Raw genomic sequence first — 26269 nt, forward strand, 5'->3', positions numbered from 1 at the left:
AGAATGAGAATAGAGCCTAATTTTTAAATTATGTAAAAATTTGTTTTATGTGAGTTATCTCTCTGTGCAGTAGTTTTCTTCATGGAAAGCCTTGCAAGGCTAAAGGCTGAGTGCTGAACTTGGGTCGTAACAACCTCAGTGCAGCGGTACAGGCGAGGGGAAGAGAGGCTGGAAAGGTGCCCAGGAGAAAAGGAGAGTGCTGGCTGACAGACAGCTGAGTATGAGCTGGCCATGTGCCCAGGTGGCCAAGGAGGCCAGTGGTATCCTGGTCTGCAGCGGAAATAGTGCAGCCAGCAGAGTGAGGAAAGCGATTGTTCCTCTCTACTTGGTGCTGGCGAGACTACACCTTGAATACGGAGTTCAATTTTGTTCCCCTTACTACAAGAAAGATACTGAGTTGCTGGATCGTGTTCAGAGAAGAGCAATGAATCTGATGAAGGGACTGGACAACAAGACTCATGAGGGGTGACTGAGAGAACTGGCACTGTTTAGAGGAGGCTGAGGAGGGAGACTCATTACTCTCTACAACTACCTCAAAGGAGATTGTAGCAAGATGGGGTTCAGCCTCTTTTCTCAGGTAATTAGTGATAGGACATGGAAGAGGCCTCAAGTCCACCAGGGGAGGTTTTGGTTGAATATCAGGAAGAATTTCATGACAGAAAGGATGGTGAGGCATCGGAACAGACTGCCCAGGGAGGTATTTAGAAGATATGTGTATGTGACACTTAGGGACATGGTTTAGTGGTGCACTTGGTAGTGTTAGGTGGATGGTAGGCCTTCGCGATCCTAGTGGTATTTTCCAGCCTAAATGGTTCTCTGATTTATGTTACCAGGAACAGTTTACCAACATACCCTAAATATATATATATTTTTTTTTTTTAACCACTGTACCATTATATAATCTGAAATTGAAATCCTGAAACATCAGTAACTTTTGGAAAAATTTTTTAGATATATTGGTTTATAAGCACCATCATTCATGTTGGAGTATAACAGAGAAAGAATAGAATATTCTTTATGTTATGAGAAGCCTTTCGTATTGAATCGAGTTTCATTTATCTCTGTTCTGAGAAAAAAGGAATTTATTCCATAGTACTGCTATTATTCGAAATTTTCAGTCTTGAAACATAAGGTTATATTTTATAAGAGTAGTGATCCCCAAAGCTGCATTCTTCTCTCTACTCTGAATTTCTTGTGTTTGGGATTTCGCAGATGGAAAAATTCCATGAACGGTTTCTACATAAAATACTTGTAAGAGTCTTCTGTGTGGTGAGTCGACTGAGACATAGATCATAAGTTGCTCAAAGACACAGTGACTCTGGCTTATCCACCTGGTTCTCCACAGACTCTCCATTTGAGTGCCTGCAAACCTCTGACCTGCGTGCACAAGGAAAAAAAAATTTTTTTTTCTTTTTTGTTGGGTTTTTTTTTTTCCTCTCCTCAGTTCTTCATCTGCCTCTCTGAAGGTTTGGGATTCTGCGTGGGGAAAAAATGATGTATGAATTAGTGAAATAGAAGTCTGATCACTTAAGATGCATTTAGTATTGTATATTCGCTTTCACCTCTTCTTATCTTAGCCACTCAGTCATTCCTCTAGATGGTAACACAGTCCCTGGTGTTATTTTTATTATTCTGATATACTGAGTCTATAGGTGCTAGGAAACTCCCCAGTCTCCATGCTGGTGGTTCTGGTGTTCTGTGAATATCTTGGAATTTGCCAAATTTGGAATATTGAAAAATGGTTTCCACTGAATATTAAAGAACAAAGAAATAACAAAGATATAACAAATTTCTATCATAAAGGAATTATTTTTCATCAATAACAACATTAAAAGCAATATTTATGAATATATAAAAATATGCGTGCTGTTGTAATGTGTAAAATAATCAGCTGTAATGCTTATAGTAATGGCAGGTCATTTGAATCTTGGATCTGTTTCATACTAAATTTCAATTTATCTTAAGCTACGCATGTACTCCGTTCTAGGAAGACTGAGAGTACTAGGTTCTTAATTAATTAATTTTTTGGAATAAAAATCAGCTGGAAACTGCTTTAGAGAAAATCAAAGTTCCTGGTATAGTATTGTAAAAAGTAACATAGAGTTGATTATTGTATGTACAGATTTTTTACTTAACCTGGGTTTGAACTTGAGGTTTGCTCAGTTGAAGGTACAAGATCCAGATCTCTTCGTATGTATTTCATAGACAAATCATTGTGTTTTTTCAAGATATCAAGATATTTAAAATGGTTTCATGAAATGAATGGTCTCCAAAATTTATTTTTATTTTCACCTACAGAAGAGTGTATTCAAGGATCAAATGGAGCTGATGTTACAGAATCACGTATTTCCATTGTTCATGTCTAACCTGGGGTACCTCAGAGCTAGAGTAAGTTCACCAATTATGTCAATTTCAGTATTTGGACATTTCTTTCCTTTGAGTTTAACTTCATTCTGAGTGTCAATGAAAGAAGTAAAGCAAATATATTGTAAAATTTCAAATAGCTATGTTGTACAGTAATTTTTCAGCATTTTGACTTAAAAATTAAACTGTCATTTAACTGAGTTTTGGGAATGTCTCTGTTACATTGTCGTTTACATCCTCAGTCAGACTGAAGAATTTTAGCAGTGATTGTGACCATTTTGTGATTGTTTTTCATTAGTATCTTGATAACTGAAGCTGTTAGACAGCTGTGAAGAACAGGTAGAATTTTCACAGAGTTTTGAGTGTAGCATGAACAAAATCCACAAGTGCCCGTGAGTCGTAAACAAATGTTAATTTTCTTTCATTTGTTTTCTGATTTTTTTTTTTCCTCAGAACGACCAGAACTGTAAATGCCAATTATGTGCACACTGGATTTATTGGAATTTGGGGAAGGAAAATAAAGAACTCCTTGACTGTAAAAACAGTTCTGCGTTACTGTATGAATACATTGCAATCAAGAAGAAAGTAATCCCTAACTTGCTTTTGCTTTTTTCATGCAGTCCTGTTGGGTACTCCATTCATTCAGTGCTTTGAAATTTCACAATGAGCTAAACTTGAGGAATGCAGTAGAGTTGGCAAAGAAGAGCCTGATTGATGATAAAGAAATGCCTGTCAAGGTAGAAGCTGCCATAGCTCTTCAGATGTTAATAAGCCACCAGGAGCAAGGTAGGCTACAGAGATTCATCAATTCTGTGTACTGATTTATTTTTATTTTTTGTTGTTGACTATGATAGGATTTGTGCAGATTTATCTGAACATTTTTACCATTTAAAGACATAGCTTTTGGAACATTTCATCGTGTTTTGACAGCTTCATTTACTCATTAGCTACTGTATACATCCCAGAATTCTGATGTCAAGTTTTTATGTCGGGTTTCTGCACAAAAATTGGTATCAGAATGTTTAATTTGATTAAGTAAATAGTATCTGTCTTTGTTTTTCTTTAATGAGGTGGAATAGCGTATATTTAAGAATGACTGTTGCCTGTGTGTAAGGGCATGTATTCAAACAGTGAATATTTTTTGTAGAAGGCTGTAGTATGTAGGGTTTATTTACTTCATTAGTCTCCTGGTTATGTGCTGTGTAAGTGCTTTGGGTAGGTTTTTTTTTCGTTTATTTGTGAATTAATCTTTTTAAAACTACTTCATTCAAAAGTAGTCAGTTACCTAGCAGTTTTAAGTATATTTGTGTTTAAGGATAGCTGATTTCACTTAATTTTAACTTTTTTTTTTAAGCTAAGGAATATGTGAAGCCATATGTAAGGCCAGTTATGCAAGAGCTCTTGCACATTGTTAGAGAGACAGAAAATGATGATCTTACAAATGTAATCCAGAAGATGATCTGTGAGTACAGCCAGGAAGTAGCTACCATTGCTGTTGACATGACACAACACCTGGTAAGAGACAATACTAAAGTTACAGTCCAATCACAAGCATACGCCTGGTTTTGTAAACTTCTTACTAACTTTGTTTGAAGTGCACACTGTTTAAAATAATCCCTGCTAAGGTTTTTCAGTCTGAAGCATCTTCAAAACTGTTTCAGAGGCTTTCAGAGATGCTGAATTTTGCCCTTGGTTTTAACGAGTCAAGTTCTGACTATTTCACCTTTAAAATGTTTTAAAATAACCAGACTTCTCAAAAAAAAAATTCATTTTCTATATTCACTTTTCAAAACTAAGCAGCATATTTTTCAACACTGACAGCTCTTACAGATTGGACACTGCTGGTTTTGCATTAGCTATCTTGTTTTTATGTGAAAAATGAGAAATGTGAGTTGTCTTTTGAATGTCAAATTGGTTGTTTTTCTTCCATAGGCTGAAATATTTGGTAAAGTACTTCAGAGTGAGGAATATGAGGAAGTGGAGGACAAAACAGTTATGGCCATGGGTATCTTGCACACTATTGACACTATCCTAACAGTTGTAGAAGATCACAAGGAGGTGAGATTTCCTATTATAGATCTGCTGTTCCCTCATGCCTTTCATTCATGACAACAAGCGCTTCTGTGTATGCGTTGCATCACCTGTTGCACATGAACGAGCATTTACTGTAGCAGGATGGTGAATTAGTACCAAGCGACCTCTGAGAAATTTGAATTTAAAGCCCAGTTTACTTTTGTGTCTTCTTAATTGTTCAACTTTGCTCTCAACCTTACAGAGAATTTATATCCTGAGTGTAAAATCTTCAGCGCTTTTTCTGGTAAATACTTCATTGGATAGTTATTGCAGAGTGTTTAGTGGTTGTTAGGAAGTAATATTTTGCATATGGGTAACTTTTTGACAATGGTGACTCATATTTTGTTCTTCACCTAGCAGTTTCTTGGATAGGATTCCTAGGAATTGGTCTTGTTGCTGTGGTACAAGTCTACATTTCACATATTCAGTGAAAAAAAGAGATTGTTTCTGCTTGTAGCTGGTCGAGGTAGGAAGGACTTCAGTGACTGGTGAGAGAGACAAAGTCTGTCAGTAACTGAGCCCAAGTGGCAAAAAGCACAAATATGTTTTGTCTGAGATTGTTTTGCTTCCTTTGATTTACAGTGAGCAAGTTTCATTGCAAATGTGAAATCTGATTACAAAGTTTATAATTTTAAAAATGCATTCACTGTAATATTTTTTGTGTGACCATTGTGTTCCTTTGGTTTTGAAAACACCTTGTATTCCTTCACGAGAACCCCTTGCATCTTTTGAAAGCTAGAATGAAATCTGGTAGCTAAACTGAGCATCAGGAGAGGTAGTCTGAAGCGGATCTTCAGGTTTTAGCCTAGGAAAACCTTCGGGGTTGGAGTATTCATAGTGTAAGTTTAGCAGCTTGTTTTTCTGCTGTGTGAAGAGCAAACTAAAATACTGTGCAGAATGCTCTTCTCAGGATTTTAATTGTATTAGAAGTGATATAAATGATATACAAATGATAATTGAGGCGGAAAACTCCTTAGAAATTCGTTTCCCTTTCATCATTAACTATGCAGAGAGCTTAGAGGATGATCAGCTCTAAGCCATGTGTCCGAATCAGTTGCCTGAAGATATGGTGGATGAATCTGTGATCACATGCTTAAGCCCTTCACTGGTGGGAAACGTAGGAAGCCTGACATCCTGCAAGATTTCATGTTTAATGAATGACTAGTGGCAATACCACGAGATGCCTTTATTGGAGGTTTTACTTAGGCTTGCAGCGTGGCCGTATAATTCTTCTAATTTGATTTCATTCATAAACGTAGTCTCTCTCTCCAACACGACAAGGCTGAATTAGTTATTCTCTCAGCTTAAAACTGCCCGCTCCAACAGATAGCTACATAATAGCTTTTGTCTGCCCTCAATGCAGTTTTATTCTCCCAAATTCTACATGTTTCCCTTTTGTTGAGCCTGGTCTTCTGGGAAGCTCTCCATAGATCTTAAGCAAAAGCATCACTTCCTTTCTTTTTTTCAACCCATTCTTCAAAGAATTTGGACCGAGGCCTTATTACCTGAAACAGCCTGAGTACAGTGTTTGCCATCTTTACATTATATCCAGAAAAGGACAACAGGCACAATTTTACACATGATCTGCAGAATAACCTTTAAGTTAAAATCCTTAAAATAAAGAAAAATGCCGTGACAAGTTTTAAAGTAATAGTGTTTATTGAAAAATTGAGTGCTCCCACCAGTGAGACCTTACTTCATAATCATGTGATCATTATTAAATTACTGCCTTTCTACATTCCTAAATAAAATGTTTTTTTTTTTTAATTTCAGATAACTCAACAGCTGGAGAGCATTTGTCTGCAGATCATCGGCCTTGTTTTGCAGAAGCATGTTATAGGTATTTGTTGGAGCTAATTTTTAGAAAAAGATTACAGGTTTTTACATGAAAAAATGTTTAATTATTACAAACAATACTTGTTTATGTGTTTCTTTAACACGCAAAACCAGAAGATGCAGTTCTCATTATAGTTCTAGCTAACTGTGTTAAAGGACAAAGTCTACAGTTATTATTTCGTGGGGGGGAAATTAAAAAATGAAAAAAAAAAGGTTAAGAAAGTAAAAATATTTTGCAGTAAGTCAAAGCAATGTCTTTGATGCATTGCTAAAACATTTTCCCCGTGTGTATTTGTAAAGAGAAGCAATGCTTATTGTTGTAGCTATAGCCAATATAACGCTTGTCTAAAAGAGTCTTTTCCAATTTATATTATTTTTCTTTGTACTGACATAGTTACTCATTGCCATCTTCCAGTAGTTACATGACACTTTGGAATTTAAGATATTTGCAAGGGAGACTTTTATTTTAACAGGTTGTTGTTTACAAAATGTTTCTCCCTTCCAGAGTTTTATGAAGAAATTCTTTCCTTGGCATACAGCTTGACATGCCAGATGATTTCACCTCAAATGTGGCAGCTTTTAGGTGTTCTGTATGAGGTTTTCCAGCAGGATTGCTTTGAATATTTTGCAGGTATTACCATTTCCATTCTGTTGATGTTTCAGCTGTTTGGGAATTCATCTCCAGAGCCTGCCTTACAAAGGCTGCTTCCATGTAGCGTTTTGGTGTAAAGTGATCGGATACTTGAGTTGTGCCCTGACCATCTGTTTAGTGTAGGAGTATAACAGGAGCATATCTAGCTTGAGAAGCGTGTTCAAATCTGTCAGTATGATCAGTTGTTGTAGGAGGTCCTGAACTCAAAGAAAGCTGAAATGTAGTTAAAGGGAAACTATGAATTCATAAATTAAAATGTAGTTCTGTTCTGTTTCTTCTCATGAGAATGCCTTCTTCCTTGTGCACTTTACAAAGAATTCTGCTAGAATAGACTTTAGCAATATTTGAATTTCCAACCATGTCCAGGAGTCTGGGTTAATGAATCCCATTATAGGATTGCAGTCTCACTGGTTAGCTATTTTATTGATTAGCCTATAATTTCTTTCTTTTTTGCTCTCCTTCCTCTGCAGATATGATGCCTCTCTTGCATAATTATGTGACCATTGACACCGATACTTTACTATCTAATCCAAAGCATTTAGAAATCATTTACGCTATGTGTAAAAAGGTAAGACTTCTGATTCTTACTGTTGTGCTAATCACTGGAACTTAATTATCAGATTAAAAGTGATCTGAACATGCCAGGTAATGGCCAGTCATTTCAGAGTGAAATGAAGTTTGGTCTCAGTTCCGAGTAGCCGTAGCAGCTTCACACTTTTAAGTGACACACTTCCAAAAAAAAAAAAACAAACAGCGCACACAAACGTGTGGGAGAAAGTTGCTGTGCTGTTGTTTGTGTTGGCACTCTTCTATGAACAGCTATTTTGGTAAGCAGAGGAATTAATGAAGTCTGATTTCCTTTGGTTGTGTATCTTGTGATTGGATTCTTTTGTTGTCAGCTAGGGTATGAACTCGTTCGAAGTTCTTTATACATTTTCCCGTTTCCCTTTTATACTCCCTCTGTCCTGGATAATAAAGTATGAGATCACACTGCGTTTTTTTTTCTCATTTGGGGCATAAAGTCTTATGCATCTATCTACGTGCTTATTTTTAAGAGACTCAGGGGGATTTAATATGATTGAGAATTCTGCTGCCCTGTCAGGTTTGATTGACACTGTCCATAGGGGTGAAACATCCTGGGGAAAAAACAGTTTCATGCATATGCACATGTACACAGAGAGATTGTACACACCTTGTTTTTAATGTGAAATTAGCCTAGGGATAAGTTCTCACTTTGCTAGGTTGTTAATCTGCCACTATCTATTATAACTGAAGTCACAAAGAAATAGAGCATGGAAAGCATCAGTGATTCTTATAAGTAACATTTCCTTTGAAAAAGAGAAAGCAATAAAGGACATATAATGATACTAACATTAATAAAAAACAATTTCTTCTGAATTTTTAGGTTCACCATTAGTCACCTATCTTCATTTATGCCCTGTAGAGATGAGATTTGTCATTCTTAATTTATCGTAAAATACAGCATGAATATACATATATGCCATTTAGAGGTTTGATTTATGCATGTACAAAAGCACTGGCATTCATAGTTGACAGTGATTAATACCAATAAACTAAATTGCCATTTTGATTGTTAGGTATTGACAGGAGATGCAGGAGAAGATGCAGAGTGCCATGCAGCCAAGCTCCTAGAAGTAATTGTTCTTCAGTGCAAAGGACGGGGTATTGACCAGGTGATGCATATTTAACAGATTTTTCTCTTTTACAGATTTCCAGTGCTGTGTGTATAATTCCTGTGAAAAGCAATTGGAATCAGAGAATTTTAGGGAGATGTGATAGGTAGGAAGGGGGAGAAAGACAGAAAAGTACAAATAAGCTCATGGGAGTTTGTAGGTAGCTTTTTTGGTGCTGAAGATGAGAGCTACTTAGGCATGACCAGAGTATGAATGTAACCTGAGTGGTAAAGGTATGGTTTGATGTACACAGATATACGATGTGCATTTTTTGTTTTTGTTTTTGAAAGGAATCTGAAAGGGATTAAAGTGAACTGTATGCATTTACACTGAAGTAAAAGTGTGGTGGAAGACTGAACTGAGCACCACAACTCTGAATTAAAACAGTTGTAATCTGAACCGAAACTCATGAACAGAAACATTCATAATGCTTCTTAAACTAATATAAAGCATAAACCTACCTATTGAGAATATATAGATGTTTATTTCATTGCGTAGAACTGTGTGCATACTCATTTTTGTATGGAAAAAAAACCCTCACTTGTTTCAAACTTTTGTAAGAAATTTAACATCACGTTGCATTTATTAGGAAAAACGTTTTTCTTGCAGATTTAGGTCATTTCAGTTTCTAATGTCTGTTAATTTTTAAATTGTTGGATAACTCTGTTCCAAGATGAGAATGTCCTTGATTTCTTGTCTTAGCCTTTTATTCACATTAAAATTCTGCCAAATGACTCAAAATATTCTTCTCTGTTCTGAGAATAACACTGGCAATTTTTTAACTCATAGAACAGTTGTTTTGGCGAAGATTTGTCAGCATATAATCAGGGAAACAATGTTTTTGTGTTAGGAAATAAATCTTAGGCATTCTTAGGATATATACTTGGACTTCAGTTAGCCCTAGAGGTCAGTTCAGATAAATGCGTTTTAAACTTTTTTATTATCTGACAACATATATAATACCTGATTTTGTTTTTTTCCTTCTTCTTTATATTCCCAGTGTATTCCACTCTTTGTGGAGGCTGTTCTGGAGCGGTTGACAAGAGGAGTTAAAACAAGTGAGCTCCGTACCATGTGTCTTCAGGTTGCCATAGCTGCACTCTATTACAATCCTGACCTACTTCTGCACACCTTAGAGAACATCAGATTTCCACACAATCCTGAGCCCATCACTGCACAGTTTATAAACCAGTGGATGAATGACACAGACTGTTTTCTTGGGCAAGTATTGTCTTTTTGTATTTTAAAAGTCCCTGATTTTGATTTGTTCACTTCTCTTCTCATCCCTAGTCATGTAGATGCAAAATATCTCATTCCCTGGCTGTTTGAAATCACATTTATCTACACCAGATCTAGTTACTATGATTCTAATAAAAGTGTCCTATGCATATTTAATTTTTCTTGGTCTTTTGAGATACACAAGTGTATTGAATTTTCTGTTTTGCAACGATACAAGAGTGCAATACAAATTATATTTCAGAATTCTTTAAGTTTCTTAAGTGTATAGACTATCAGACTTGATATTAACAAAAGTTCAGACTAAAAATTAGGAAAAAAATCTTTAATGCGAAACACTGGAACAGGCTTCCTAACGTAGTGATTGATGCCCCATGCCTGTCAGTGTTCAAGAAGCATTGGACAGTACCCTCCTTAGTATGCTTTATCATTTGGTTAGCCATGAAGTGGTCGAGCAGTTGGACTGCGTGGTCTTTCAAGGTCTCTTCCTCTTCCTCTCTGTGTTCAAGTACAAAACAAGTAAATGTGGGGAGAAAAAAAATCTCTTCTTCATTATAACAAAAGCAGTGTATATGATCACAAACATTCTGACCTTCTCTATTCCTATGCATAGGAAGTGTCTACAGCACATCTTATATCTCAACATAAATACACACATCATCATTTAGACATTTAGAGGGGTTACTTGAATTATTGTCAAAGTAGGCATAAAGTACCCGGAGTCCTTCATTTCTTTTGGAGCTCCACTGGCTGAAAAATGACATCTTTAAGTCTGTCTCTCCTGCATCTTGTGATAATACTACCATTAATTTTTAAATTACTTTTGAGTCTGCTGCCTTTAGAAAAGAATGAGACTTTTAGTATCAGGATTTCTATGTACTCGTTTTCTATGGCTGAAGAAAATTCTTTGATATTCAGCTCCTTATGTTGTCATTTTTTCTTGTTTCATACCAAATGCTGAAAGCGTACAGAGGCGGTATGAAAGCAGATATTCCCTATAGGTGGTAAACTTGTCATTCCTTTTTAAAAGAAATAAAAATGAAAGGGATTTATAGCCTTAAACAGTTCATCCAGTGAGAAGTTAGTGAGATCCAGAGGAGAAAAATACTGTCGAGCTGAATACTTTCCAACCTCAAGTACTCCTATATGCTGCAGCTTAACTTTCAGTTCTTTTGTGTTGCATTTCAAAAAGCATTAGTTTCTGCAACTTCTGTTGAACTAAATTCTCTTTCAGAGCTGAGACAAAAGTTGACAAAGCCTATAAAACGAAGCACAAGAGATTATCATGCTAGGTTCTGCTCAGACTATGAACTTGAATGGCAGCTGAAGATCAAAACCTATCTCTTTGATGTGTTGCTACCAGCAGTGAAATAAATATCTGTAATGTTACTTAAATCTAAAAATTGCTTTTCCTTCATTGCTGCCTTCTCAGTATGTGGCTTCCAGGCATAAGGCTTTCGCTGTAGTACTGCTTGTCAGGCACTGTGATGTGATGTAAGTGGCTTCTTCCCTTTCTCCCAGAAGGACAGGACTACTTCTAGAAGACCATTTAATTTTAGTAAGGGTTTTAGGGGTCATCCGAAGAGCCTCAGCTGAACAGGAATAGATAGCTGCAAACAAAATCTGGCTTCCTTGCTACCCTTCCTTGGTCCCACTGCTGCAGGCTTATTTTTGTCACTGGAGACACTAATGGGCACCCCTTTTGTGCAGTTCTTCCTTCCAGCTGTCATTCAGTGTTGTTTCAGTTTAGAGTTGGATTGCTTTCCAGCAAGAAGCAGTTTTAGGCGTAAATTCAAGTCAGTTGCTGTGATCACAGATCGTAGAGAAACAGGAGAAGAACGAAGTAGATCCACCTCCAGGTGTGAACCTTACTGCTATTTCTTCATCAGCCCTTCCAGCAGTCTGCGATTTACTGGTTGGTAACAGGGTCTCTTTATGATACTCACACCACATGACTCTCATGTGCCATTACCCTTCTGCTCCTGAAAGTTCCCAGTGCCCATAGATCCTCTGCCAAAGGGTCTGAAAGGCAGTGGGGTTTGTGTGTGTGTGTGTAGGTTCTCATGCTGGAGCCAGTGGTGTTTGCCAAAGTATGCAGTATTTCTTCGGCATTACTTGTGAACTCCTGGAATGGAATCCGTGGGAATAATACATCTTGCTGTGGAAGAAGGCAGTTAGGGTATGATAAGTAACTGCTCTTCCATGTCACTAAAAATATGTAAACTATTTAAAACTGTTTAGAAATTTGAAATATTAAAAATAATCAAGGCAAGGAGATCTCAGGACTCATTGCAAGACTACATGAATCCAGTATGTCATCGTGGATATTACACGTCTGTGAATGTGTGCCTATATACCCTAGTATTCTGTGCTTATTTATTTCTAAATATCTTTTCCGTGAGTACTTCAAATTGATTAAGGGCAAGGGACTGAGCAACCATTTATAGAAACGTGTTCCTTGCTGCCTTACACCTTTTCCCTGACAGCCTGAAATTTGAAATCTGGGTGAGACTTCTGCATGTCTTATGCTTATTCTTACACTAAAAATTCTTCTGTGGCAACTGAGGTGAAAGGAAAACCTAACTTGTTTTTAAAAAAATGAATAGATATTTTTATTTATCTGTCTATCTATTTAGACTTGGAGGATTTATTTGATAGGAGTTTAAATAGTTAGAAATCCTAGTGTATAACATCCTGATCTTATACAGGTCAAAGAAGGCTGGTTCCAACTTTGCAACTGTCTAATTACTTGCAGTTTGTCCAGGAAGCAGATTAATGTAATGGAAAGCAGGTTGATCCTCACATAAAAGGAGCACAACAAACCAGTAAGGGAAAGGCTAGTTATTTCCCTCTCAAACACTTTCAACAGAGTTTAAAATACAAAAGACTATTAGATCTTTTTTTTTTAATCTTGTATTGGAAGAAATGTATTAGCTACAAAAGGTCCTGAAGATCAGGAAGACCACAGAGCACATTAAAACCAGACCTGCCCAGGGGTTGTGCATTGCACTGCCATGTGTGATTCCAAGTACATATGTTTAGCATGCCAGGCTTGATATGTCTGTGAGACAGCAGAATGCATGATCGCTAAGGAGGACTACTGAGCAAGTAAGTAGGTGTCTCAAAGGACAAAGTAAGTAAAATTGGATCCAGACAGCTTTCTGCAGGCAAAAGGATACTGAAATAATTAGTCTTCTAGCAAAGGAATGGTTCCGAAACCATTATTTGCTATTACAAAAATATGTAAATGAGATAAAATTCTGCTTCACTTGTTCAGTCCTGTTGTTGTTTGATACAGCTGTGACATTGGTGTGCTGAACTTCAGACTTGTCCTGCTGTTTCTCTGTGCTGACACGTGGAAGAAACAAGTCTCCTTCTGGCTTAGGTTCACTAAAGATGGCTCGATGCCTGGATGTCCTGCTGAGCCTTCTAATAACATGCACATTCTTAAGGCACGTGCTTATTCTTACAGCTTCTCTGATTAGATGGTTGAAAATGGAGCATGACAAACATACTGCACTTCCTGGCTATTTGGGCCACTTCCTAATAATGTTTCTCTTTTACACAACAGTGTGTGTAACTTCCACTTACATTAGCTGTCCAGAAGAGATCATTTAATATGAAGCTAAGCCACTAATTACTATAATTTTAAAGTTATTTTTCCTGCTGTGTTGTACAGTTTACATTATATAACAGTAGTTTTTTAAAATGTATTCTAAAACCTAATTCCATGTGTCATTAAGGACTCTGCTGCACATATACATGAGAGAAGTCTTATTGCTTCCCCACGTCAAGATGCAGTTTAGAAGTCTTTCACATGCATTAGAGAGCTTGGGTCAAACTTGCATGAAGATTCTGGCAGAGAGAGAGCGTAGAGAAAGTAATTTCCTCTTATACTTGCAGTAAGAACAACTCTTCCCCTGGAAGCTGTACTTCATTCATAGGTGGCATCATCTTCAGATAGAATTTTAGTCTTCATGACATCGGCATGTGTGCAGGGGGTGAGGAGTTCAGTTTTGTGACAGATAAACTGGGAGGAACTAAGGACTTTCAGTTTTTTTCATGTAACAAAGGTGAAAGCAGACTCCCTTCTCCTGACTCAGTTTCCTTGGTTGTTTTGGATGCCGCCTTCTGTGCTCGGTTCCTTTCAAAAAGGAACTGATGCAGCTTGCAGTGATGGAAGGACAGAGCATTGCATTTTGGTGCATTTTTCAACACATGTAACATAGCAGCCAAACCCAACATGACACTGTGTCATTTGATATGCTAGTTGATTTCATTTTCCTTGGAAGGATCATAATATTTTGCATGGTTGTATATAATTTATCACTACTGTCAGCTACTCTGAGAATGGGGTGACATTGCTAAGCCTCACCAGGACTAGCAAAGTAGAAGGTATAATGAAATCCCTTCCAGAGAAGTTGAGCACTACTAGTGCTTCCAGTAAGGGAGGACTGAAGACTATCTGTAGAGGCAGTCAAATATTTTTCCCCTTATTATTTTCAAATGGTTTCTATTTCTGGAAGTGAAAATTGATTATTTATTTTAAGAGCATAGATTTTTACCTTGTTTCCTGGTTGGGATCACATACAATTATTTCTGCTGTTAATTTTACTTTTTTCTTTCTCTTCAATTATTTATCATGGAATCAGCATTTAATTTTTTTGTTTTCCCTCCTTCAGTCCTACGACTTGTTGGCTGATGATTGTTGTTGTTATTATTTTTTAAATCTTTCATAGCAATTAGTTTCCCTAATAATTTCTGTTGTTGACATGAAGCATATTTACATTATAGTTCGTTTGTTCTCCTGGAATTCCAGTCTACACATTTCCAAGTCCCCTGTTGAAACATACTGCCTGCTATTCTTGATGTTACACAGTCTGTTATATAGTCACAGTTTTCACTGGACTTAGCAACATGTCTCAAGGTGGTGTCAGAAACTGAATGTGTAATACAGCCATTGTCATGGACTCTTAATAAACGTGCTTAAATACAGCTATCTCTGTGGCACTCCATGAAAGCACCCTGCAATTCAGTGTGGTCCTGCTTGTCATTATTCTTCACTAATAGTCTTTTTACTAATTTCAGTCCTGGCTACTGAAGTAGTTTTACCAAAGCCAAAGCAAATTAATTTTCCATTCTACTTAGTAATGATAATCTTTATCAAATGGTTTATTAAAGACCAGACAGTCTACCTAACTGTTTAACTATTTCCTTTAGCATTACAAACTTTGCATTTGGTAATCACAGAATCATAGAATCACCAAGGTTGGAAAAGACCTCTGAGATCATCCAGTCCAACTGTCCATCTATCACCAATAAACAATTCTTCCAGGAATTTGGACATTGCTTGTTGACATAGCATTGTTGTTGGACATAGCATGTTGCTTAACATTGCTAATTGTTATTAGACAAGTGCTTTCCAGTGGGAAACTCACATTCAGAACAAAAGAAATCATGTGTTTAGGAGCTTTGAATGTAGACTTTGAAGACTTTCTCTGTCTTCTGCCATGTTGAGTGCCAGCACTTTAATACTCCTTTCAGTGAAATTCTGTTTTTTTGTTTTATGTTTGTGTGTTGTTTTAGTCTCCATGACAGAAAGATGTGTATAATAGGACTGAGCATCCTAATGGAATTACAGAACCGACCACCTGCAGTGGATGCTGTGGCTGCTCAAATTGTCCCTTCAATCCTCCTCCTTTTTCTGGGCCTGAAACAAGTTTGCGCCTCACGAGAACTCACAGAACACGAGGATCACGCTAAAGATGAAAAACACGTTGCAGAAGATAATGGTAAAATCTCCCCTTTTCACATTGTGGATTTTGTCTGGATTTAATTTTAAGGGGATAAGAGATTGCAGTTCACTTCCAAGGCTAATTAGTCCGCTGGAAATAAATAGGCTTATTGGGTGTTCAAAAGATCACCTTAGACATGGATTTTTCCTCCCAAAATGCAATCAAAATGTTTCAACGTATTGTAGGTAATACTTTGAGAGAGGATAACATTGGTTCAGAAGTAACAACAAAACTTGCAGATCCTCTCTTCTGGGTTGTGAATGTACTCCGTCTTCTCACATAGGCAGCAAGAAGCTTCCGGGGCTCCACTGGCTTTTTTCTTGATTCCTGGAAAGAAACTGTTCCTAGTACCCAGCTATTTTAAAGACCTATTCTAGTGAACTTTAAAGGAGATCCTTGCAAGTCTTTGTCCAAATGGAATATGGCATCCAGTGATTTGCAAAGTGGAGGCAACAGAGGTTCCTGCAGTAGAAAGACTTCTTATTGCTATGGCTGGCAGAAGGGAGAAAACATCCAAAGAGTACACTGCAGTGAGAGTTGTGGGAAGTGAATTTTGTGCAGTGTTGCGGGCAGATAGGTGTGGCCTTGCTTGATTTGGAGTAGGAGATGGCTTGAGGTCTGAAAATCAGAGTGGGTCTAAGTAGACTATACAATCTATTAACATTTCATGTGATTATTCTGTAATGGAATTACAGAATTCCTCGAAATGGGTAGGAGTACATACAGTATAGAAACAGCACAGTAATTTTCAAATCTCTATCCTGTGATACAGTCCCTCTGCTTGCTGCAGATACGGCCATTTTATACTTTTTATCCTGTTAACACAGGAAGAGCTGAAGGTTTGGAACTGGAGGGGATTTTTTTTTTAACCTCAGTTATAAGTCAGCAATATCTTTCCGTAAATGAGAAGTAGCAATGCTTGGAGTTGCATGTTGGAATTGCATGTAATTCAGGATATAATTATTGTTTCATAAGCAGAACGGAAGGTAGAGCTAAGCAAAAAGTGGAATTTTAAGTTTGTTTGGATAAAGATGGTGATGGGAGATTTTGTCAAAGACAAATTTACACAAATTATTTTGGATCCTATAATGGCACAAAGACAGTGTACACAAAAGAAGGAAAAAAGATGTCAGTTTCACATTCCCCAAGCATTTTTAGAAACAAAAGTCTAACAAAAGATCTTGAATATATGAAACATTTTAATAGCCTGTTATTTCCAGTTCTTCTGAGATTTTGGGGGAGGGTGTTATTAGAGGATCTTCTTTCCAACCTAAAATGAGATTTATTAATTGTTCTTCATTTGTAAGTCATTGTTTCCCAGTACTTTTTAAACATAGCTTTACAAAACACATGAATGCTTTTGCAGAAGAGATACCAAGTGATGAGGAGGAGACAAATGAAGTGAGCCAGGCAATGCAAGAGAACCATGGTGGAGGTGGAGGTGGAGAAGAAGAGGATGACGACGATGATGACGATGACTGGGATGAGGATGCACTGGAAGAGACGGCTCTTGAAGGGTTCAGCACACCTCTTGACCTTGAAAATGGTGTTGATGAATACCAGTTTTTCACACAAGCACTTTTAGGTATGTGTGTGCTAGTGGATAGAATGATACGATACGATGAAATAGTTTTGCTGCCATTATTGGGAAAAGCCCTCCTCTTTGTTTCTAGTAGTAATTTAAATTATTGAAACTGGGAATGCTTTTTAATGTTAGTCCTAAGTTAGTCCTTTTTTTTTTTGCTTCCAGGTACTGCAAAAAGTAGATGACAGTAAATACAGCTAGAGATTAATTGTCTTCATGTCATCTTTAAGAACTTTTCAACCACAGCCTAAATAAGTGAGACTCAGTCACTAGAGGGACTCCTATATATATGAACGTTTGTCACTTTCTAAATATTAAAATTATAATGGAAAAATTTTTTTTCTCCCTTTCCTGTTTGCCTAGTCCTGCTGCTTTTAGTTGTGATAAGAATCTTCAGTTAAAAGATTCACTTCATCATTGTCCATGAATAATGGCCTCACCGTTAACTCGCTGTTTCGGAAAGCAGAGAATGTAATGAAGTTCCCTCCAAACTGATTGTTTGCAGAGGGGATTCTGTGCTGAGAAACCGACAGGAATACTGAATCCAATTTGCAGTTCAAGTTCTGTTGGTTTTTCCGTGTGTTTCATCTTATTCTTCTGAAATTACCTCACAGTGTAAGCTGATAATCACTTTCCATCCATTCCTGTTCTGACAGCGGTGCAGAGCCGAGATGCTGCCTGGTACCATTTGCTGACGGCACCGCTGAGTGAGGATCAGAAGAAACAGCTGCAGGAAATTTATACATTAGCAGAACACCGGCGAAATGCTGCAGGTGAGTCTCTTCTCTGGGGCCATTTCAAGTGTTGCAGGGGTGCTGGAACTGCATCTAATCTTTAACGACAGAATAAATCTCTGTGGTAATTATCATAAGTCTTACAAGAGGCTTGAGAAGCATGAATAGGATATTGTGTTTATACTATCTTTTGCCTGGAAGTGTGTGCTATTCCGATTACCAATGCTTATAATTAATTGCCCTCTTATTATTGACATGTGCTACTGCTAGAACAGGCTATGAACTTGTTTTGCACAACCTGACATTTGACATGAAAAGCAAATTGAGGCAATACCTCACCATCAGCCTGTCATTGGAGGAAGATTACTGTTGAACGTTGTGTTTAACAGCTTTGTTGCTTTTCAACTGCTACCCTTGCCTTCACAGACAGTGTACTGTTTTGAGTGTTTAGAATGCTTGCATCATGGAAAAATAAATTCATATTTAATCAAGAAGCATGCAGGATAGTGTAAGATACAGTTGTTCTGTAGAGGATGAATTTCTCCATTCTGTTGAAGAAGCGTGTGTTTATGCATTTATAGAAAAACTAGCTGTGGTATAATTTATTACTGTCACTGCAGTTAGGAAATGAAAGTTTTTTACACAACTTTGCATTGTTAGATGAATAGTATTATCTCTGGCAAAAGTGTTCTCTACAAGCTATTGCTCATATCCTTTCTCTTTGAATTCTAGAGACTAAGACAATAGAACAGCAAAGTGGCTACACATTTGACAACAAAGGACTGGTCTTAGCTTTTAACTTTGCTGGAAGTACTCCTGGTGGAAACTGAAGGATCAGCTATGAAGGTCAATGAGAAGGGTTTCATCGTTACATTTTCTTAAAATCATCCTGACTTCTGAGTGATAGGGGAGGGTAACTTAATGCTGCTGAAGGTTTTCTGGAATATAGCAGTGTGCTTCCCCCACCAGAATGCTTTTTCTAACCAGCTACTGTAATTTACAAATTCTTGTGGTGTTTTTATAATTTGATGGACTGAAAAGGAAACATTTGTCCTCAAGGAACCTGAATGACTGGGAGGGGCCAGGCTGCATCTAATTGAGTTGCACTTCTCAGGTTTTTGCTGTGCAGAATTGATAGATTCATATGGATAACAGTGCCTTCTGTTGTACATGGATTGCCTGAACAAATGGATTTTTGGAGTGCATTATAATTTTTAAGTGTAAGAACATTTCTTGATAACACTGTAAGCCTTGGTTCCATGTTTTTCTGTCATCTGCTTTGTACTACACCGTTTAACTGTTTGTTGGCTGTATACCTGTTGCTGGGTTATTATCTCATCTTCCCAATTTGGTGCAGGCCAAATGTGAATAGGGAAGTGTCTGCTGGAGTTGCAGAGCATACACTGGTTGTGTCAGAGTGTCTTAACAAAATTGCAGATTTTCCCTTGATGTAGTAGTCTTAAATTATTTCTCTTAGCTATGGAATCAACTCACTTGAGTTACGATGGCACACGTGGCAGTTGGATATCCTAAATCTACACTGACATTACCTCCTGCCTGCACAAGTGGCATGGCCCTCTCATGTAGATGTGCTACATGACAACTTTTTTATTTCTACTATTTTTGTTGGGTTCCTATAACCTGATTTTCTGTTTTTATTCATTCATTACCATTCCAGTGGTAGTACTGAATGCATAATGTGGTACAAAATATTTACAGTATTTTATTTATCTTGATAGAAGAAAAACAGTTCTGGACTTGCTTCTTACTGTTACACTTCTGTGATAGAATTTCTGGTCTGCATTCCATTTGGCTGTTCTTGTTCAATGCTGAAATTTTGTTATCTGCCAGATTTTTTTTTCCTGAATTTCAAAGGCTGGTTTCTCATAAATTGAAACATATGTAATAGTTGGGTTTTTTTATGAATATGATCATTTAGTGAGAAACTTAGCATTATGAGAAACTGATAGCAATACTAGTTTGAGTGGGTGCCCCTTCTCTAGATCTATTGGGGTCTCACCAGTGTAGCCATAATAAGTCAGGGTGCTTTAGAATGTGAAGTTTGAATTGGAGATAAAATGTTTAGTCCAGATTTTGACTCTATGTGTTAATTTCTATAAGACTTAAAAATACTTACAAAGCAATTTTAAGCGCATACTGATGATGTATTTCTTTAGAGCATTGATCTGACTGGAAAGTTGTAGCCCTTCCACATAACCTATCAGATTTTCAAGGATTGTAGATAATTACAGATTGCTGGCCCTGCAGTGTGCTGAAGCTGATTTTTTTTTTTATCAGTGTCAGAGTAATTCTAATTCATTCTGATAGATCTGAAGCTCCCTGTGCCTTGGCATCAGGAAAAGGCCATAGTGTTGCTCCCTTTTCCTTGCCCCATACTTTGGAATCTTCTCTGTCTTGCATTCATGGCACAGAAGGTTCCGCTCTGTTTCCCTTGTTCCTGCACTTTGGTGTGAGACTTAATTCCAGCACTGTTCTCTGATGCTGCTTTTTTTTTCCACAGGGGCTGCAGAGTAAAAGTGGTTCATATAGGCTTTTCACTGCTATTATTCACTTAATAGCAACTGTGAAAATTTCCCACTTCTAGGTCTGTTGTACAAATGGAAAACTGTGGGAACTCCAGGGTCTGTATTTTCAGAAATGAAAAGTACATTGAACTGCATTGGACAGGCTCTCACAAGTCAAACAGCAGAGGGCAGGAAGGCCAGGAAAATCATAGGTCACTTTTACTGATTTAGGCCTGGAGGTATATTTACTAAATGACAGGAACAACTCACTTTGTTGGTGAGTTTCTCAGAAACCGCTGAAGTTTTTAAATCTTTACAAATTTCAGAAATGTCTTTTGGAAGTTAAGGATATGAACAACTTCTCTCCTATCTGACAATTGAAGTTAAGTATTAGGTAGGTAAACTGTTTGAGACCTTTATTATTTTATTTAAAAAGAGATTGTTGAACAGAATTTCTTTCAAAACCTGATCTTCTCTTCTACACTGGCATGCAGAGTAGAAGGGGGATTTATTTTTCTTCTGCTAATAAGGTTGCTTGCACAATCACAAGTTAATAGTTAGAAGTTAATGTATTCAAGGAAAAATCTGCTTTTGCATAGCATTATCTCTGTGTCACTCAGCTGAACTGTGGCTGCTCCCTGGTTCTGCTTCTTGTATACTTTTCAAGTCCACTGCCAGGAAAATTTCATCCAGATGTTTCTTATAAGGGGTTTAATCAGCTGCATGGAATCGGGAATCTTTGTTGTCCATTTTGCAGTAGGGGTCAGAGATATCTGAGGGGATGGCATGTAAGAAGGTTAAATGCCCTTCCCTTCCCGGGAAATCCATGAGCAAATGTTTCTACTGGCAAAAGCAAATGTTAATTATTTTATTTCTTTTCTTGAAAAAGGATTCCACCCAAAAAGATTTACTGGGCTCCAGCCTCCACTTCGACATATGGTTCTCTTTTAACATGATAAATATCCGTTTGTACATGATCATAAATAGGTAATGGATTTTAGGGATTTCTTTCTGAGTTGTGTCCAGCTTTGTACTACATTAAAAAGAGAGTAACACAAACATGCGTTACTGTCTGACTTTCAAGCCAAGGTAATAATGGGATATCACATACCAGCGTTGGCCAGCCAAGCATGATGGCCACTGGAAGCGCAGAGAATCGTGAACATATTGTAAAATAAATTAAAAAAAAAAAAAAAAAGACTGCTAAGGACTGACCAGTGTTCCCCATGCCCATGTTCCAAAAGTGTGAAGATGACTTGTGGGCATCATGAGGGCTTTACGTATGAAATTAGCATTGTGTTGGTTATAATCACATCAAATGTTAATTTAAATTAACAAGTTTCTTTTCCAGATTAAATTAACCCATCCTGGGTGTTGAATTGCTTATGCTGTTTTGTCACTCTTGAAAGGAAAATAAGAATCGACAAGTGTTTGGGCTGCTTCTTTTTGCTGTCTTTCTTTCAAAGTCGAAGTATTTGATTTGCCTTCATGCAACAGCAAAATCTTTCAACAAAATGGCCAGCTACAGGAAGAGAGCAGAATATCAAGCAGAAAACAAGTCTTAAAAAGCAAAAAAACCCAACCCTGCTTATGCACACAGTCAGATTGAAGTAGATGTGCTTTGGGATGTAAGTCAAAGTATATAAAGAATGTTACAGAAAATGATATTTTGAGATTCTTGGTTTTGGGGGAAAGGGTGTCTGCATGAGACATGAAATGAACTGCTTTAGGATATGCCATTTGCTTATGAAGTGCAGGCAGTTTGTGGTTCTGGATTCCATCATACATTGTAGAAGAGAGAAGGTAGGACTGTAAAGAATTTTATTACCTTTTTTTTTTGTTCCTTTTACTATAGAGCAAGTGTCTGTCTTGAGACTTGTGAGCCAAAGGAATTGTGGACAACACGAATGATTAACCGTCTTTTGTTTCCAGAATACTTTTCAGTCTTTTTTCTTCCCTCATTTCCTTCCCTTTGCCAACCATTGTTAGCAGATATTTCAGGGTATATACAAAATATTTGAGAAAATTAAACTTTAGCAAAATTTGTTAAATGCTGTTGCTCCTGAAACAATAGAACCTATCTCTATCTCTAGAGCAAAGTCTCTTGTTTAACATATGCAAGTGATACAGAAGTCCAAAAGCCCTCACTTTTGTCTGCTGTTTGAGAGGAGCCTTTCCATGATTTACTATGTAAAATGAGTAGATACCAAAATGGTATTTTGAGATCCCTGCACCTTGCACTTAGATTTGCTCAAATGATAGACAGAAACACACTGTGTAATTGAGATACTCACCTCTAGTTCTGGTATATGCAATAGTCAGTCTTTCAGTGATGTTAGACAGTCTAATGTTGAGTTCCTCAAGGATCTCTGCCTGCAAATGAGAACATTAAACAAGTCCATGTGATTCTTTATCTTTGCAGCTGCATATGGAATCACATTTCCCTCATGGCGGCAAAGCAGGTATTGGTACCAAGGTCTTGGTAGTGTGAGTGAAAACAGCACCCTCTTCTCTCACATGTCAAGTCTAAACCAAAACAGATGGGAAGCAGTAAAGGTGGATGTTCTGATGTGTTAGAAGCCAAACACTATGCCAGATACCAGAAAGTCTTAGCATAAAATCATATCATAAAAAGGATATATGAATAGGCCAAGCTGCTTGCTTTTGACATCTCTTCCACTGCTGTTACTTCTGTAAAATGCAAACCACCCACCCCATAAAACAAACAAAAATCCACTAACAAATAAAGTACAGTGTAAAAATGAAAGAGAACTAAAGAAATGCTTGTGCACTAAGTGGGTGGATACTTCCCTGGCATGCAGATCTAATCGCAATGCTCCATTTAAATGCTCTGAGTTACTCTTAAAATAGAAAATGCAACATCTGTCCAGATGTCAGCAACATGAATCTGACAGCCATTACTACAAGGTAAAGACTTTGTGGGATTTTCTGTAGCAGAGAACAAATGGATCTCTTTAAAAAGTCTTGACAACCTCTTGCTGTGGCTGATGTGCAATCACCAGTGGGAGACGCCGTGTGGGTTTACAGCATTTCTTAAAAATTGTCAGCATACCTCCCATCAAATCGCTACCTAAGGTGCTCTGTGTCAAGGGAGCCAGCTCAACAACTACTGCCTGACTGTTGAGCTCTGGGGCTTCAAAGAGAGTCTGCAGCCATATGCAATTATGATGAATTAGGAATCAGGAAGGCATCCCTTTACATTAAGATGCCATGTTTGATACGATCCTGCATTGTTCCAAATTTTTCCTGGATCTTCTAGAGGAACGTTCAAGAAATGTGTTCCATGCCCTTGTTCAGAAAAAGAATGCACTTGACTCCTTGGGCACCCCCACATTGCTGCAATGCTGTGAATTCAGGTTCAGAAAGCAGGTTTAATTACAAACTGGTAGATGCTCATATCAGAAAAAAATGAGACAAGTGGATGTTAATGCTACAGTTCTCTTTGTAGGCTGTAGATAGGTTCAAAACTGTAAGTGTTTGGCTATTGCATGGTGGGATGGGATATACACATTCAGATGGATTGATTTCTCCAATGTGAATGGAGAAGTTTTAGTGTTTGCCTGTGGTGAAGGGAGAGAGTTGGTCAGATTCTGCCTACTGGCCCATCTTGGATTATTTCATAATGAAGTGAAATACAAAATCTGAAAAATGATTTGCTAATTGAAGCTGCTGAGCAACAAAAACGAGTGTTTTCTTGAAACTGGATTTCGATATTTTGTCTAGTTTTAATTTTCAATCTTTTTTGTCCTCAGCATGCAGAATTACTACATGAATTACTACAGATTACTGCATTATGAATTTTTCACGAGACTGTTAACCATTGAAGGTTAACAGAACCCAGGAATTGTTCCTCATTTTTAGATGTTTTCAACATGGCTCTGTTAGTAACGTTGCACATATCCCTCTTTCACTACTTTCTACACGCAGAGATGTTGGAAATGGACCTAAGAGGAAAGTGGATGGTGCTTTGAAAGGAGAAGACTGTGTTAAAACAGGTTCTTTTGAGAAAACAGAACGATAGCCTCTGAAGACAATAGGAAACAATAAATATTTACACAAAAGTGCATGAGGTAAAGAAATGGATATAGAACAATGTAAGCTAGGTTCTGTTCTTTGATCATAGCTTTAATTTTTTGTTGTTGTTGCCAAACATAGTGTGAAAATTGCTTTGGGTTGTATGTGCTGTTGGTAATGCACTTAGCATAAATTGCCTGAGGTATTCTTGGTTCAAAAAGGGACCAAGGAGGCCATGCAGATTTCTTTTGATTATTAAAAGCAAAGGTATCAGCCCCTGTTTGTAACGAGGAGAGGGAGATCACTGTGTTACATTGTCAGGTTGGACTGCAGGGTCATCGCCTTTGTAGAAGCCTAAAATACTGAACTGTGGGTTGGCTTTGAGGGCAAGAATTGACAAAGGCAAAACATGCACTGATGACAAGAAGAATCTCTTCCTAACTTAAAGAATTATGTACGGTGTTCTTTTAAGCTGCGCTGAATTTGCTTTAAAAATAGTAATAAATCTTACTGCTTAGGTCAAATGTTACATCTGTTGTGCATTTATATGAGAGGAATAATATTTCTTAAAAAAATGTAACATGCCACCTACCAAGGAGCCCAGTCTTATTTTATAGCCTCTCTTCATACAGCTGTAAAACTTATTTACAAGTACACCCCAGAATTAATTTTAAACAATAGCATGTGTTACCCAGAGTTAATAAGTGCATTTGCGTATCAGTGTGCTTGTCAATCTCAGGCTTTCTCAGGCTACTATTCATGTGCGTGGTTTGTCTGCAAAAGAACGTAACTGATGTTTGTTGTAGATGAGATCGTTACGGATCATCCAAATACGGTTTTCAAAGTGTAAAAATAGTGAAGATAGTGATCTTGTATTCCTGTGAGAGGGGATTGTGCCAAGGCTTAGACCAGTCTTCTGCACATGGAGTTCATGAAGAGGGTAGTTTCACCAAGCCTCCATAGAAGAGATCAATCTTGCTGAAACCCTGAGCCTGGTGTTTTTATCGATGTAGTATTTCCCTCATGGTGAGTTGCTGAAGCAGCCTATTTGCAAGATTGTAATGTTTGATAATGCCCTTTTCTGTACAGGGCACTTTTGAGAATCCTCTACAGTATCTCTAAGAGCAGGGGCAAGTGGCACATATTTATATCTGGGAGGCTGAGTTAGTGTAGTTTGCCCAAAACTGTAGCAGTATGTTGCAGCTGGTACGAGAGATTAAATCCTGGTTCTATAAAAGTACCTGGGAGCTTTGCCATTGGCTCTTATGGAATCAGGATTTCACCCAAGAAACTCGCTGGGTTCTAGTGCTTGGTTCAGTGTTAATTGCTTCCAGAGAAGCTCTGCCAGAACATAGATAATTTATGAAATTGCTTATTAGCAGTGAGCTCCTCTACTGAGCTGCAATTTTAATCTATCTAGCAGGGACACTGTTCACTTGTATCTTGTGTGGGTTGCTTGATGTGATGAGCCCTCCTGTAGAAAAATGGTTCTCAGCTGTGGGATGAATGGCATGCCAGTTGTCAGTTACTCTCGAGGCCTTGAAGTGAACCTAAGCACATGGGACCAGTACATCAGGTGACTTGCAGTATCATCTCCTCCATGCATCAGGGTGCTGTGAAGCTCATGGCCTCTCTGCAGGTATTAATAAACATGCTGGATCCGTTGTGAAGGTGTAGGCTGCTGCCACTTATAGCAGGCTCTGAAGAGTGTATTTTTTACTGATGTAAATACATTGCTCT

The 26269-nt window shown here is 37.6% G+C and overlaps 1 protein-coding gene across 1 annotated transcript in view; it reads left to right on the plus strand.

Moving 5' to 3' along the window:
* IPO8 (importin 8) overlaps window positions 1–25053 on the plus strand; it is a 47125-nt gene extending 22072 nt beyond the window's left edge. Inside the window, exons 13-25 of the mRNA XM_021389225.1 lie at window positions 2299–2388; window positions 2985–3150; window positions 3719–3879; window positions 4297–4422; window positions 6211–6277; window positions 6779–6904; window positions 7396–7493; window positions 8524–8619; window positions 9620–9840; window positions 15442–15647; window positions 17017–17235; window positions 17892–18008; window positions 18702–25053. Of these exons, the coding sequence (XP_021244900.1) occupies window positions 2299–2388; window positions 2985–3150; window positions 3719–3879; window positions 4297–4422; window positions 6211–6277; window positions 6779–6904; window positions 7396–7493; window positions 8524–8619; window positions 9620–9840; window positions 15442–15647; window positions 17017–17235; window positions 17892–18008; window positions 18702–18799 (1791 nt within the window). The 3' untranslated portion in view covers window positions 18800–25053. The remainder of the gene's footprint in view (window positions 1–2298; window positions 2389–2984; window positions 3151–3718; window positions 3880–4296; window positions 4423–6210; window positions 6278–6778; window positions 6905–7395; window positions 7494–8523; window positions 8620–9619; window positions 9841–15441; window positions 15648–17016; window positions 17236–17891; window positions 18009–18701) is intronic.

This window comes from Numida meleagris, chromosome 1 (assembly GCF_002078875.1).
Source record: "Numida meleagris isolate 19003 breed g44 Domestic line chromosome 1, NumMel1.0, whole genome shotgun sequence".
Lineage (NCBI taxonomy): Eukaryota > Metazoa > Chordata > Aves > Galliformes > Numididae > Numida > Numida meleagris.